General features: G+C 38.0%; 1 protein-coding gene across 1 annotated transcript in view; it reads left to right on the top strand.

The window, feature by feature from the left end:
- Window positions 1-16144, top strand: part of PKHD1L1 (PKHD1 like 1) — a 179329-nt gene that overhangs the window by 110102 nt on the left and 53083 nt on the right. Inside the window, exons 50-57 of the mRNA XM_069601129.1 lie at window positions 732-923; window positions 4711-4862; window positions 5825-5984; window positions 6542-6713; window positions 10915-11003; window positions 11286-11434; window positions 12894-13023; window positions 14888-15006. Coding sequence (XP_069457230.1) covers window positions 732-923; window positions 4711-4862; window positions 5825-5984; window positions 6542-6713; window positions 10915-11003; window positions 11286-11434; window positions 12894-13023; window positions 14888-15006 — 1163 coding nt within the window. The remainder of the gene's footprint in view (window positions 1-731; window positions 924-4710; window positions 4863-5824; window positions 5985-6541; window positions 6714-10914; window positions 11004-11285; window positions 11435-12893; window positions 13024-14887; window positions 15007-16144) is intronic.

Raw genomic sequence — 16144 nt, 5'->3', positions numbered from 1 at the left:
TCTGAAAGCCTTTGAAAGAAGGTTCATCTCAATAGTCAAACAGATTGAATACTCACCCATAGTTGTTGATTTGTTTCCTATTCTAATTGTGGCTTTAAGAAGGAGAACATTTGGGTAATTCCAATATACAGAGCTTTATTGACCTTAATTCCTTAATTCAGCTTAGATTCTCTTTTTTTTTTTAATGTTTATGTGTTAGGCTGGGCCAGGTCTTAGTTGTCACATGCAGGATCTTTAGTTGAGGCATGTGAACTCTTAGTTGTGGCATTTGGTGACCTAGTTCCCTGACCAGGGGTCAAACCTGGGCCCCCTGCTTTGGGAGCATGGAGTCCTAGGCACCAGACCACGAGGCATGTCCCTCAGTGTAGATTCTTAATATTTGTTGACAGACTCTTGGTTGAGAGCCTAGGTTTTATGGTCAGACAGCCTGGATTTACATCCTTCCTTGTGTCCTTGACCAAGTTACTTATTCCCCATCCCATCCCCTACTTTGTCTCTCATGGGTTCTTCAGATCCCATATTTCTGCTATGTTCGTGATAAGCTCCCTGAGTGAAGAGTGCACTGTAAAGCCTTTTTAGGAGGGCCCCTTACTCCATGACAAAAAAGAAAAAATGAACCAAGACTTTTAGATTATATTGGTGGCACCCTGGATCATAGTAAGCATATGCTGTAGACAGTTTGGCTTTTTAGTTTTCTGACATGAAACATGCTGTTTGTGTCCATTTCCTAGGTCACAAAGGACACACTGTCATTCCACACAGCCCTCTGCTGGACCCTTCTCACTGCACTCAAGAAGCCGAGTGGAGCATAGGGTTCCCCGGGTCTGTCTGTGACGCCTCGGTCAGCTTCCACCGGCTAGCATTCAACAAGCCTTCTCCAGTGTCCTTGCTTGAAAAGGATGTGGTTCTCTCAGACTCTTTTGGTAAGTGGAATGTAATCATATGACCCACTCATTTAAATATGTTCTCCTCAATTTTCATCATCATCTTCCTGAGTTGTCACTCACTTATTTAGAACACTGGAAAAAGAATAATATTGATATCAGTCAGAAGCCAGGCAGGAAACTAATAACACACCCCGAAACAACTTACGAGGAGTATTGAGTAAATGCGTGGATGAGCATGACATTCTGCTGATTAAGGCACCCCAATATCATGGGCTCCCCTGGTAAAGAATCTGCCTGCAATGCAGGAGGCCTGGGTTTGATCCTTGGGTCAGGAAGATCCCCTGGAGGATACTCCAGTATTCTTGCCTGGAGAATCCCATGGACAGAGGAGCCTGGCAGACTACAATCCATGGGGTCACAGAGTCAGACACAACTGAGGGACTAAGCAGCATGCAACCATAGGCAACACTGTCACAGAGAGCAAGATAGTTGGCATAGCTTTTGGATTAAGACAGTGAAAATGCATCACTGTTTCTGCCCCTGAAAGCAAATTATTTTGATTATCTTTGCTGATTGATGTAGGGTTGGGCGTGCATCTGCTAGGTCCCTGGCTGCACCCCAGGTGCCAGAGGCTGTTGATTTACTGAGTCGTTTGAGTAAAGATACTATATGTGGAACACCACATGTGCTTGACATCGCTGCCTGATGAGATTGCATTAATTTCCCATCATTATTCATGCTCCATCTGGCATTTGCAGACAAGCAAGTTAAATGGAGATTGGTAGGAATCCTGATCACATCTCTCTGAGTTTTTGTTGTGGTATTATTTTCTATATTTCCCCCCTTCAAGGGTTTTGAATTGCTTTTAATTTATTATCTTGATAAGGGTGTGGTAAGGGGAAGTATGGTTCCTACAGTGTTCACTCAGTCCTTCCTACCCGATTTTCCTTCCCTCCATTAGGAACTCTTCCAGTTACTAAATATGTCTATTTTCATCATGTCTGACCTGGCCTGACTGGACTGGCTCTGATCTTTGTATCATTCCATCCATCCCTTTATACATGCATCCATCATCTGTCTGAATTATTGGTTAAAATGTGTGTGTTCTCAGTTGCTTAGTTGTGTTCAACTCTTTGTGACCCGTGAACTGTAGCCCACCAAGCTCCTCTGTCCACAGGATTTTCCAGGCAAGAATACTGGAGCAGGTTGCCATTTCCTCCTCCAGGGGATCTTCCCAACCCAGGGATTGAATCCACATCACTTTCATCTCCTGCATTGGCAGGTGGATTCTTTACCGCTTAGCCAGCTGGAAGCTGCATTAGTTAAAACATCTACAATTAATCCACTTTCCTATACACTGTTCTGATAGACTGCAGATTTTGGAAAATAGGGAAAGCATTGGTGCATCAAAGATTTGCTGAACATGATTCTCAAATATAGGTTTCCACATTTTCTGCATAAATCTAATGATACAGCTTCTTGATGACAGTGTTTCCAAATTTCCATGTTTAATGATATTTACAAGGTAGAAACTTCCAATTTGAAACTAAAATTATGTATCTCAATGTAAGCCAAATGAATTTTGAAAACCTGTAGTATGATTATACCAGTAATACTATAGCTCCTAAAATTATAGGTATGTCAAATCCATCAGGACATGCTGGGGTTTTGTTACTTCACCCCATATTATCAGATCCTCTTGGTAGGATATTTCTTGTGAGCATTTCAGCTTCGGCTCTTTCTGCAAACAGAGTTCTATATCTATTCCCACTATACGTTTTGGAACTGGAGGAATAACCATAAGATGACCCAGGGGCCTCAATGGACCAGCCATGAGATGAGCCGAGACTCATTCTATGGCCTGGCCTTTGTACGCTGCCACTCCAGCTGGTTGACCATAGTGGCATTTAGAGTCTTTGAGAGTTTGTATCAGTTCAGATCCAGAAACTAACAGCTCTTGGAAGGTTTGGATAGTTTGCTCTCCTTAGTAGGCTGTAGCCCCATAAATGGCTAGATTTCTCCCACTGGTGTTAGGTGTTTTAAGTCTATGAATTGGCTTGGATCTAAGAAATAGATGAGAAGTAGCAAGTTTCCACTTGGGTAACTTGAATTAAATCCATGCCCCTAAGATATATATCCTTTTTCTATCCACGTATGCCAAACGTCATCTTAGCGTGCTACCCGCTATTCTCCTAGAGGAGCCTCTTTGCATTGCAGTGACAGAGGCTCAAGAGGGTGTGTTTCACCCAGCAAGCACTTTTTAAGTCTTTGCAGTGTCAGTTCTGCTACTAGTTCCTGGGCCGAAGTAGTCACCCAATATCAACAGAACAGGAGAGTAATCTGCCCTCAAGGACAGGAGAGGAGTGGATATTTGCTGAATAACCCAAATTATCATTGTTCTTCTCATATACTGCATATCTTTTTAAACTGTTTTTAGTGCCTCTGGTCATGGGCTCTTCAAAACTTAATGCTAATTCGTAAGCCTAAGAATATGTTCACCCTTGATATTGGAATTCATTTTGCTTTATTCCCTAGTGGCTCAGATGATAAAGAACCCACCTGCAATGCAGAAGACCCAGGTTCGATCCCTGGGTTGGGAAGACCCCCCCAGAGAAGGTCATGGCAACCCACTCTCATATTCTTGCCTGGAGAATCCCATGGACAGGGGAGCCTGGCGAGCTACAGTCCATGGGGTTGCAGAGTCAGACACAACTGAAGCGATTTAGCATGCATGTACACATCCCCAAAGGAAAAGAATGACAGTTTATTTTTGTTTTGTTCATTTTTTGTTTTTTTTTAACTTTGGTGTGCTTTTGTTACTTGTTTTTTAAAAAGTTTTGCTTTATATTGGAGTATAGCCAGTTAACAATGTTGTGATAATTTCAGGTGAACATCTAAGGGACTCAGTCATGCATATACACGTATCCATTCTCCTCCAAATTCCCCTCCCATCCAGGCTGCCACATAACAATAAGCAGAGCACCCTGTGCTGTGCAGTAGGACCTTGTTGATTATCCATTTTAAATATGGCTGTGTGTGCTTGACAGTCTATTTTGTAATCTCACTTCTGACTTCTCCTAATTTGGAAAGGGAAGAGGTTGCAAACTTAATGTAAAATTTAATCAAAGATGAAAGAAGGGAAAGGAAAAAATATAATTACTTAATCACAGTTTTTTTTTTCTTTATATTGTAAGAGATATTTTCAAATCTTCACCCAAAGTTGTCAGGCATTTATTCAGATTAAATCTTTTCCCCATAACAGGTAGTTCGGGTTTCAGGTTTGTCATTCACAAAATTTAGAGTATTACAGCCAGTGTTGGAGGCTGCTTGTAGCCTAGTTCCCTAAGAGCTATCAATCAAAGATTTCCATTCATACTCATTAGGCTGATTTTTATTAACACAGCAAGTATGAGAGAATCTAATAATGTTTAAGACATATTTACATACTCTGCAAATCAAGGATTTGGAAGAATAGGAATGGAATTATATTTCAGATCAGTGATATTTTTAAAATTGTATTGATATATTTAAGCACTTTGTCTTAGTCATTATGTCATCATATTTCAATTTTATCTTTCCCCAGGGAATATAAGCTCCATATCAATTCAAAATTCCAAGTGAGAAAACATTTTATGTTTCAGTTAAGTGTGATATTAAGTATTGGGGCCTTCAGGTCAACAAAGACATTTAGAACATAAGTAATGAAATGCTATACTGATCTCTTTAGAGACTTCCATTGACTAGACTAATATTTACCTTTGCACTTACTCATAAGAGAAGAAATTTTCTAGGTAGATTACTATTGTTTGTTTATGTCCTATAGGCACGAGCATTATTCCCTTTCAGAAGAAACGACTGACTCATATGTCTGGCTGGATGGCTCTGATTCCAAATGCAAAACACATTAACTGGTATTTTAAAGGTGTAGATCACATAACCAACATATCATATACATCAACATTCTATGGATTTAAGGTAAACAAAGAGTTGCGTAATCCATCTTCTGATCATATTCTAACACAGCCCACTCACACCAGTTGTGAGACCCAGACTGTCCTTGCCTCACATATTTATACTTTTCATGACCCATCTTAAATCTCAGAAGCAAGCCAAAAAAATCTTTCTTCAAAAATCAGAAGTAAGCGATCTTTCTGCCACATTCCTGTAATACTAAGCTTATTATATCCATGATAATAGCTAACATTTATTGAGTACTTATGATGTTTTGGAAAATAGTAAAGGGCTTTATTATTTGTATTGTGAAATACAGCAGATACAGAAAATAGCAGGCCCAAATCTCATATGCCCACTACCTAGCTATCTGAATCGAACATTCTGTAACATTCTGTGGCTCTTTACTTCAGATTTTTTAAAGAAATAAATATTTTTGGATGAAGCGGAAGTCCTCTGCAGGGCTTACTCTGATATCAATCGTCACTCTCTACTGCTAACGGTCACCAGTTTCCTGAACTGTGTATTTTCCTCCCTGTTCACATTCTTCTGCTTATACAACATGTAGCAACCAAAAAATAAAATGCCTAGCATTGTTTCAGATGTTTTGAAATACTACAGAAATTAAATACTCTCTGAATGTATGCATATGTATGTGTGTATATATACCTATATATACCTATATAAAATATATACATATATGTATATATGTACATATACACACATATACATATATGTGTATATGTATGTGCATATATGTACATATATACATATATAAGAGAGAGAAGGAAAAAAAACTTTTATTGCCTTAGTGATAAACTTGGCATTATTGCCATAGACAGATAACATGTTAAACAAAATATAAATACAAAATGAAAAGCAAACTAAACCAAAACTTAACTTTTAATATAGAAGTTAATTGATTCATGTCATCAAAATGAGTGTATATTATGCAGTATGTTAACATCTAAAATAAACTTTAATAGGAAGAAGACTATGTAATCATATCTCATAACTTCACTCAAAATCCTGACATGTTTAATATCATTGATATGAGGAATGGCTCTTCAAATCCACTGAATTGGAATACTAGCAAGAATGGAGACTGGCACCTTGAAGCAAACACTAGTACTCTGTATTACCTGGGTATGTATTCAGTAGGCAAAAGTGATTTATTTATTGCTTCATCTAAAGGAGGAGAATAGTGGCTCAATGGGCAAATGCATTATATAGTGCCTTGTATACAGCAGGATTTAATGAGCGTTTGTTGAATTTAAGAATGGAGACTAAATTTATGCTGGAAAAGGCCTTGAATAGAATTAAGAACTTACGTTTTATGCTTGGAGGTAGCACCATCATTCATAATTGACTCCAAAATTTATTTTACAAAATTAGAGGAAATGAGTACAATGAACTGTCATATATTTTGTTTCTGTTTTTATTGTTTAACTATTCTTGGAAAATAAAAATATTTAAGAATTCTCTTATTGAGAATAAGAGTTCTCAAATATTTGTTTTTGTCAAGATACTTTGACTCTACTTCTCAGATGTGCATTTTGTCGGAATCTCTTCAAACCTATTCCATACGTTTGAATTATACTAAGTTACTATCTAAAGAGTATTTTCAAATTGCCATGGTTTTGGTTACATTCAGATGCTTTGATCATCATGTTAGTTTAAACTGCTTTTATTTTCACTTCCAGTGTCAGGAAAAAATGACCTTCATCAGAGCCAGTCCATTTCTGGGACCCTGGATCCTGATGTGAAGGACGTTATTATTAATTTCCAAGCTTACTGCTGTGTTCTCCAGGATTGCTTTCCTGTACATCCTCCATCAAGAAAACCAATTCCCAGGAAGCGACCAGCCGCATATAAGTATACAGGCCTTCTGTTCATTAATACGCTTCAGTAGTTCCTGACAGCATCCTTTTCCTGTGTCATCCTGGCTGAGATACTGTGCCCTCCTCCTGCACAGAGGGTCCTGAAACACTTCACACTCATTGCTTCATTTGAGCATTACAGCCACCCTGATGACAAGATGGAAAAATCTCACAAAATTAGTGTGAAAGTTACTGGGAATCTCATACTTGCAGAATGTTAGATCAGAATTATTAGACCAACTCCCTTATTATTTGATGAGAGAGCTGATGCCCAAAGACCTTAAATGAATTACCTGAGATCACGAAACTTCTCGATGACACACTCAGAACAGCACCAGAAACTGTCTCCTCATTGATCCAGTGCTTTCTTGTGCTATGGTGTGCTTAGTTGCTCAGTCGTGTCTGACTCTTTTCAACCCCATGGACTGTATCCCGCCAGGCTACAGCTTCTCTGTTCATGGGGATTCTCCAGGCAAGAATACTAGAGTGGGTTGCCATGCCCTCATCCAGGGGATCTTCCCAACCTAGGGATTGAACCCAGATCTCCCACATTGCAGGCGATTTCTTTACTATCCGAGCCACCAAGGAAGCACAAGAATACTGGAGGGGGTAGCCTATCCCTTCTCCAAGGGATCTTCCTGACCCAGGAATCAAACCAGGCTCTCCTGCATTGTAGGCAGATTCTTTACCAGCTGAGCTACCAGGGAAGCAATGCTTCCTTAGCAGGTGGCATTTCTTTATCTAGAATAACAGTCTTTTTGTGTCTCTGTGTTTGTGTTTTTATTTTTTATTGAAGTGTAGGTGATTTATACTGTTGTGCTAGTTTCTGGTGTACAGCAAACTGATTCAGTTATACATATATATTTTTCATATTCTTTTCCATTATAGTTTATTACAAGATATTGTGTGTGATTCCCTTGCTATACAGGAGGACTTTATTGTTTATTTTATACATAGTAGTGTATATCTGCTAATCCCAAACTCCTAATTTATCCCTCTTACCCCTTTTTCCCTTTGGTAACCATAAGTTTGTTTTCTGTGTCTATGAGTCTGTTTCTGATTTGTAAATAAAATTCATTTGTATCATTTTTTAGATAGACTGTCTTGGTCAAATCTCATAATACAGCTTGTTTAATTTTATTTCAGATATTTTATTTCCTAAATATATGTTAACTCTCTTAGTTAAAAATAATTTTTCTATCTTTGAAACTTGTAAAGCCCTTTATCTATATTTCTCATATGAAATGTCACTTTCTACCTCATATTATAGTAATTACCATATATGGTGGTACTAGTACGTGACAGTACTAGTCTTCAAGACCTTTAAAGGCATGATCCTGATTTGATGTATATTGCGACCCCTACAGGCAAATAATAACCATAAAAATAATGTTGGTAATAATAAGAATTAACAGTCAATGGTAACCCACTCCAGTACTCTTGCCTGGCAAATCCCATGGACGGAGGAGCCTGGAAGGCTGCAGTCCATGGGGTCGCTAGGAGTCAGACACGGCTGAGCAACTTCACTTTCACTTTTCACTTTCATGCATTGGAGGAGTTGGCAGCCCACTCCAGTGTTCTTGCCTGGGGAATCCCAGGGACGGGGGAGCCTGGTGGGCTGCCGTCTCTGGGGTCGCACAGAGTCGGACACGACTGAAGCGACTCAGCAGCAGCAGGCATGTAAGAGCCCAGTACTGCACATCAAGTACGAATCAATATTATTTATTAAGTGAATTATAACTTCAAAATATACAGATACTGGGATAACTGTTGCACGAAAGAATAATAATTGAATTTGTTTATACATTCAACCACACACAAAAAAAATTTTACTGAGTACCTGCCATGTTCCAGGCACTGTGCTGAGCAATGAGATTAGGTTGAGAACAGAGATGTGGCCTCTGCCCCCCTAACATATACTTCACGTTTATACCATAGGATAGGTTTTTTCCTCCCACAGTATGAGTTCTGCTCACTAGAAATAGTTGCAGTTGGACTTGTTAGTTTGTATTTTACAGATAGCTATCAGTGAGAGTGGGCTTCTCTGGTGGCTCAGCGGTAAAGAACCTTCCTGCAATGCAGGAGACCCGGGTTCAATCCCTGGGTCTGGAAGATTCCCGGGAGAAGAGCATGGCAACCCCCTCCAGTATTCTTGCCTGGAGAACCCTATGGACAGAGGAGCCTGGTGGGCTGCATTCCATGGAGTCACAAAGAGTTGGACACGACTGAAGCAACTAACCAGCAGCAGCATCAGTGAGAACAAAGAGACTCTTGATCCAAAACTGTACCTCAGGAATAGAATATACAGTTCTAGCTACACAACACACAAGTGCTTAGTCCAAGAGATATTAGGCTTTATTGATCATAACAATGGGCAATTAGAAGAATATATAGCATCTAGTATAGTGCTGCTGGGCATAAGACTGAAAGGCTTGAGAAAAGCTAGATAAACTCAACTATTGAATCTGCACAATGCTGATCAAGTTATTCAGTTAGATAGATATAACGTTTCAACAGCCTTCATTGAGATTGCTTCATGAAAAAATGTATTATTGTGAGTATAAATAATCCTAAATGATCCGCTAGCTTCTCTTTTAAACCCATGCAGACAAAATTTTTATAACAGGATTTCTGAGCAACAGATTTTTTTAGTAATTACACCTGAGTAATTAAAATGTGTCATAAAAATATACTTTTAACCAAACAAACTATATTGGTTATTCTTTAGACTTCCTGCATTAGTATCAGAACATTTTTAAAATTTCTTACTCAGGCAGCATAGCAACCTCTGTGATCATTTTTAAACAGGAAAATAAACTCAACTGTGTAATAATATTGTTTGTAACAGTTAGTACTGAGATTGGAGAAGGCAATGGCACCCCACTCCAGTACTCTTGCCTGGAAAATCCTATGAACGAAGGAGCCTGGTAGGCTGCGGTCCATAGGGTCGCTAAGAGTCGGATACGACTGAGCGACTTCCCTTTCACTTTTCACTTTTATGCATTGGAGAAGGAAATGGCACCCCACTCCAGTGTTCTTGCCTGGAGAATCCCAGGGACGGGGGAGCCTGGTGGGCTGCTGTCTATGGGGTCGCACAGAGTTGGACACAACTGAAGTGACTTAGCAGTAGCACTAGCAGTACTGAGACAGTTTCTAGCAGGCATAGTGATGCTAAGTAGAGATGGTATCTCCTCCAACACACTTCCCTATGCTGTGCTATGCATGCATAGTCAGTTGTGTCTGACTCCTTGCAACCCAATGGACTGTAGCCCACCAAGTTCCTGTGTCCATGGAATTTTCCAGTCAAGAATAGTGAAGTGAGTTGCCATTTCCTTCTCCAGGGGATCTTCCCAATCCAGGGATTGAAACTGTATCTCTTGCATCTCCTGCACTGGCAGGAGGATTCTTTACCACTGGTGCCACCTGGAAAGCCACACACTCTCCATATTTATTTCAATTTAACACAACACTTTTCACGCTGGTTATAGACTGCTATCTGTGCCCCCAGCCCAGGGGCTTACTCTCATTGACCCATCCTTTCCAATGCAGAGATCTTCCAGGCCTCCTTCACAGAATCTAACCAACTATATGCCCTCTTGTCATTTTCCCCTGAAATAGCACCATATCTAAGAATCTTTAAATGGACAAAGGATGCGTTTCTTTTCAATTTTCCACCTGTGCACACACTGCTATATTTAGAGTAGGTAACTAACAAGGACGTACTGCACAGAGCAGAGAACTCTGCTCCGTATGAGGTAACAACCTAAATGGGTAAAGAATTTGAAAAGGAATAGGTACTTGTTTATGTATAACTGAATCACTTTGCTGTTCACCTGAAACTATCACAACATTGCTAATCAACTATGCTTCAATATAAAATTAAAAAGTTTTAGAAGAGAAATCTTCTAAAGAAATCAAATTATTCATGTGATAGAAAAAATTAGCGTATCACAATAAGGCTTTAGTAGGAGAAAAAGTGATTCAGATAGTTTTCTTCAATGGAGAAAAATCTCTACGTAGTTATGTGTGTTGAGTCTTTTACTAACTGCATACTTTAGCTTGTCAGTGAAATTACAAACTATCTAATTTGCATTCTGTTATCCCCAAAACATCTAGTATAGTGCTACACCCTAAGGAGATGCTTATTAAATAAACAGAGATAATACTAAACGGAAATATTTCTTTTCTCTTTTCAGCTTATGGTCGAATAATTCTTTCTGGCAATCATCTCGAGAAAATAATTATACCATACCTTACCCAGGAGCAAATGTTGTTATTCCTGAAGGTAAATGCATAAATGTAAATAAATAAAATGCTTGTGTTTATCACCTTTAGGATAGATGCCACAGTACTTAGCAGTTAGGGTAGATACTGTTACACAGCACACCCTGGAGAAAGAAAATGTGAAGAGGTGGGTTCCATTCTGTATCCTGGATGTTATATTATATGGAAAAAAGACTCACTAACTTCAAAATTAGGACTCATCAATAAGGCTGTCAGTGTTTTATCTATAGGCTATAGTGTATGGATTATGTTATATTCCTTACATTAAAGTCTTATTTTATAGGAACATGGATTGTGGCAGACACAGATATTCCACCAATGGAAAGGCTTGTTATTCGGGGGGTTCTAGAATTGGAAGATAAGCATAATGTAGGAGCTGCAGAGTCTTCTTACAGAAAAGTTGTTCTGAATGCTACCTACATATCACTGCAGGTAAGACTGAGGGTCTTGTTAACTTTCACCCTTACTAGCCAAGTGCTAAAATGTTGGAGATTTATTGAACAGATTGTAAGAAAGCATATTCAATTGATGTGAATGGAAACACAACTGGCTCTACCCCATGAAATGCAAGGCTATGTTCAATACGTTGAACTTATATTTCCGCTCTTCTTTACATTTTAACACATTCCTTGTGTGGTAATTATCATGCTACTTTGTAGTATGAGGTCTCCTCATTTTCAGTCCTTTAAAATAATTTATATCATTGTTAGGTAAAACTAAATTCACAGCTTGCTGCAACTAACAGAGAATTCCCTGGAGTTCTGGGGGAAAAAAAGATATTAAGCCTTTTTTAAAAAAAGAAAGTGAACAGTATTTCTTAAGATGAATGGATGTAGAAGGGATTATGAAAACCAGGAGCAGACTAATAAAAATATTTCAGTTTGAAATAATCACCTCATTCTCTCATAAACCTCAGATGGTCTTGAATATGTAGTAGTTTAATCAGTTTAATTGTTCTGTCAGTGTTGAATTGGTGTTCATTTAAAAGAATAGCTTAACCAAAAGCTATTAAGCACCACTAAAAAATAAGTGGGAGCCTTTCTTTCATAAAACTAGGCGTTTAAAACTTTAAAGATACGTGATTTCTTGGTTAGATGCAGAGCATAGAGGGAAGTTACCACTACAATTGAATCCTTACCTCATTGTTAAATTGTTGGGTAACAGGTTAAGTTATATGACTTCTTTCCACATCAGTTTTATCATCTAAGAAATGAGGATAATAATTCCAATTCATGGGTTTAGTGTAAAGGTTAAATGATATAAAATGTGTAAAGCCTTGCATGTTACACCTGGCATAGAATCAGAAACCATTTAGTAATAGCAATTTGTATTAACAGTGATGGCTCATGAATAGCATAGCTTGGTTTCCCCAGTGACTGAGCAGTAAAGAATCCACCTACAATGCAGGAGACACGAGTCGGATCCCTGAGTCAGGAAAATCCCCTGGAGAAAGGAACTGGCAACCCATTGCAGTCTTCTTGCCTGCAGAATTCCATGGACAGAGAAGCCTAGTGGGATACAGCCCATGGGGTCACAAAAGAGTTATAGCAACTGAACAAAAACAAAAAGAATATACTTTATATATGCTGTGTTATTTTAAGATACAGTGTGATCTGTTCAAATGGCATTAGTTTAGGTGTCAGGAGGTCTCAGTTTTAGGTCCAGTTCAAAAGTAGAGGTTGAATTTGACCTTGGACAAAATCATTTAAACTGCCTATCCCAAAGTGGAGGAGTTAAATTAAGATCACTTCTAGTTACAATACTGTTTTTTGTAAAACAACAGTTCATTTATTTTCATTAGGGAAGGCTGCAAGCCTTCCTAATTCATTTTTTATGGGGAAGTTTTTCCTGCTCAGTTTCTAAGTATTAACAACTTTCTGCTTCACTTCAGGGAGGTAGATTAATCGGTGGCTGGGAAGACAATCCTTTCAAAGGAGAATTACAGATTGTTCTGAGAGGGAATCATTCTACTCCAGAGTGGGCTCTTCCAGAAGGACCAAATCAAGGATCCAAGGTCTTGGGTATGTGCTCCCAGATACCAGATACCGAAAGAATCATGTTAGTTTTGAGAATCTGCTTTAAAACATGGAGCGCGAATAGACGTGCCCTCAGTTACATTTACAGTCTTAGAAGTTTTTACAAACACTGATTTGTAGTAATGGGCTATAAAAGTTGCTGACATTTAAAAAAATTAAATCATGCCACATTAAATTCTAAACCAAAATGTAATTTATTACAAAACTAACATTGATCACTCCATATGTAGATTATTTCTCTAATCTGGTTTTCTTTATAATCTTTCTTTTATAGAAACAATACTATTTTTCATACTTTAGGACTTTTCCCCTAAAAGGTAACTTTCCTGCACATTATTCCTACACAGTATTAGTAAACTGTGGATCAGTTGACTCTGCTGTAAGTTATCCAGTTGTAACTATTGCTGTGTTTTAATTTTCCAGTTGCATTTGTGTGGTTGTACAGATTCGCATTTGAGCCTAGAAAGCAATGTACCTGAGAGGGTTTAATTTGGTCCCAGTAAATAACTGCTTTTATTAATACCACTGCATCTTTTTTTTTAATTTATGTATTTTAATTGGAGGCTAATTACTTTACAATATTGTAGCGGTTTTTGCCATACATTGACATGAATCAGCCATGGGTATACACGTGTTCCCCATCCTGAACCCCCTTCCCCCTCCCTCCCCATCCCATCCCTCAGGGTCATCCCAGTGCACCAGCCCTGAGCACCCTGTCTCATGCATCGAACCTGGACTGACGATCTATTTCACATATGATAACATACATAGTTCAATGCTATTCTCTCAAATCACCATTGCATCTTTACTTAAAAGATACATGCTGTGTTGGCCAAAAAGCTCGTTCATTCAGATTTTTTCCCCCATAGTATCTTATAAAAAAACCGAAAATGAACTTTTTGGCCAGCTCAATAAATGTGCTTCACTCGCTCTAATGTACAATTTCTAAAACAGTGATAGTAAGTAAGGGGATTTTTAAATGGCTCAAAATTGAGTTAGCTCTTCTAAGACATTCAAATTCAAATCTTTAAGTTTCCTGGGACTTCCTTGGGGGTTCAGTTGGTTAAGACTTTGCTTCTTGGGCAAGGAGTATAGGTTTGATCCCTAGTCGGGGAGCTAAAATCCCACACAGTGTGAGATAAAGAAAAGGAAAAAGAAAAAAAAATTTCCTGAGGCAGACAAATGCAACCTTAAAAAAATTTTTTTTTGCTTTTATGCATTTATTTTTTTATTTGAAAAACACAGTTCTAACAACACAGAACAATATCAAGAAAAGACATACATCTTACCAGTTCTCCTCTCTGCATGAGGAAACGAACATTAGGAGTTTCTACATGTTCTTTTCATGCTTTTTATCTATGTCTATATTCATATTACATAAAATGACTTGAAGCCTTATACAAAAACATGGTCAAGCTAAATATATTACTGTGCATTTTCTTGTTAACATAGGAATATCCTTCTAGAGCTATACTTACATATAAAGCTCTTCCTTTTTATGGCATATTACACTACAGTATTATAATATATTCTAATTTACTCCTTCATTCTGCTATCGATATACATTTAGATTAATTCTAGTTTTTCTACTATTTCCAAATATTGTTGTATTAAGCATCCTCATTCGTGTATCCTTGTGTACTGGATTTAATTTCTAAGGACCAGATTCCTAGCAGTGGATCAGAGAGCCAAACCCTTCTTCTATAGCCCTGAACAGATAACTCTAATCCTTTGCATTAATTCTAAAATGTTCAATCACTTACTGAAATATATCTATTGTTTCATTTTATACTAGCACCTAACTCAGTTCTGTATGGTGAATAAATAGGAGTGGGTTTTTCTCCTTCAGGGGTGTTTGGTGAACTGGACCTTCATGGAATTCCACATTCAATATATAAAACTAAACTCTCAGAAACTGCAGAAGCAGGTTCCAAAGTCCTTTCTCTGATGGATGCTGTGGATTGGCAGGTAGAGAAATTACTCTGTGGGGGGAAGTAAAAACATGCAGTGGGTCAACTTAAAAAGGTTTCTTCTTTATTTTCTTGGACATTTATTTTTTCACATGATCATCCAGGTAAGAAATATGTGTTTTACAATTAGCTTGCACTCAAAAATCTGACTTTGACAGCAGGCATTTAAAAATTGTGGTGTTAGAGGTTCTTCAGAATATATAAAGAACATTATGTATAAGTTACAAAAGGGAAATGTGAATGTTTGAGGGTAAAAAAATTTGTTTACATATTCTTGGCAAACAGAAAAAGGAATTTTTTTAAATGCACGTTTGTGTTATCTTACTTGTCTGAGATTTGCTTCTAATTCGTGATTTTACACATTAAGTGTTTGGAAAGAAACCAGATCTTGATGCCTAGTGATATTCGAAAAAAGGCATAGGCTAAGTAAGAGGTTTTGATAGAATATGAATAGTGGCAATTCCAATCTCTACTACATTCATAGGTTTGCATGTGATAATTGTGATGGTTGAGGTATGATTACTTTTTAAAGGTGATTAAATGATTTAAATATCCCCATTATCCAACTATCATTATTATTACTGATCCAGTTAATATTTTATGCATATTATTTATGCAGTTAATATTTAGCTGAGTGTCAAACATTTTCTAGGCACAGAGGATTCATTTGTGAAGAAATTTGTCAAAATAGAGAGGAAATTGCATTGAGGTGGGAGAGGCAGACACTAAATGAATAAATAAATATGTGTTAATTTTAGATCATAATCTTAGTAATGAAGGAAATAAATCAAGTGTGATAGAGACTGCCATGGTAGAGGGTGGCAGATGACATTGAGTTGCCGAAGAAAGCCTCTCTCAAAGGTGTGACAGGATTCAGGACATGCTACCCCAAAATATTGACTATTTTAAGCTGAAAATTTTCTGCGCGTGCAGGAGGACTTTCTGACCTTCCCCTGAAGCAGGTCATAAAACCTTCATGTGAAAGTTGCCTATACCCAGAAGAAAGGACCATCCTCAGCTCTAAAGACAAAGAGACATAGAGAGGAATCAGAATGGACAAGTGTTGCTGTTTATCCCAGTTTCCTACACTTAGCTCATACCCTATCACATTTTCCCTGTACTCCCCAGTGTTCCAT

The sequence above is a fragment of the Ovis canadensis genome, chromosome 9, assembly GCF_042477335.2.
Source record: "Ovis canadensis isolate MfBH-ARS-UI-01 breed Bighorn chromosome 9, ARS-UI_OviCan_v2, whole genome shotgun sequence".
NCBI classification, from domain to species: domain Eukaryota; kingdom Metazoa; phylum Chordata; class Mammalia; order Artiodactyla; family Bovidae; genus Ovis; species Ovis canadensis.
This window is presented reverse-complemented; position numbering and strand designations above follow the sequence as displayed.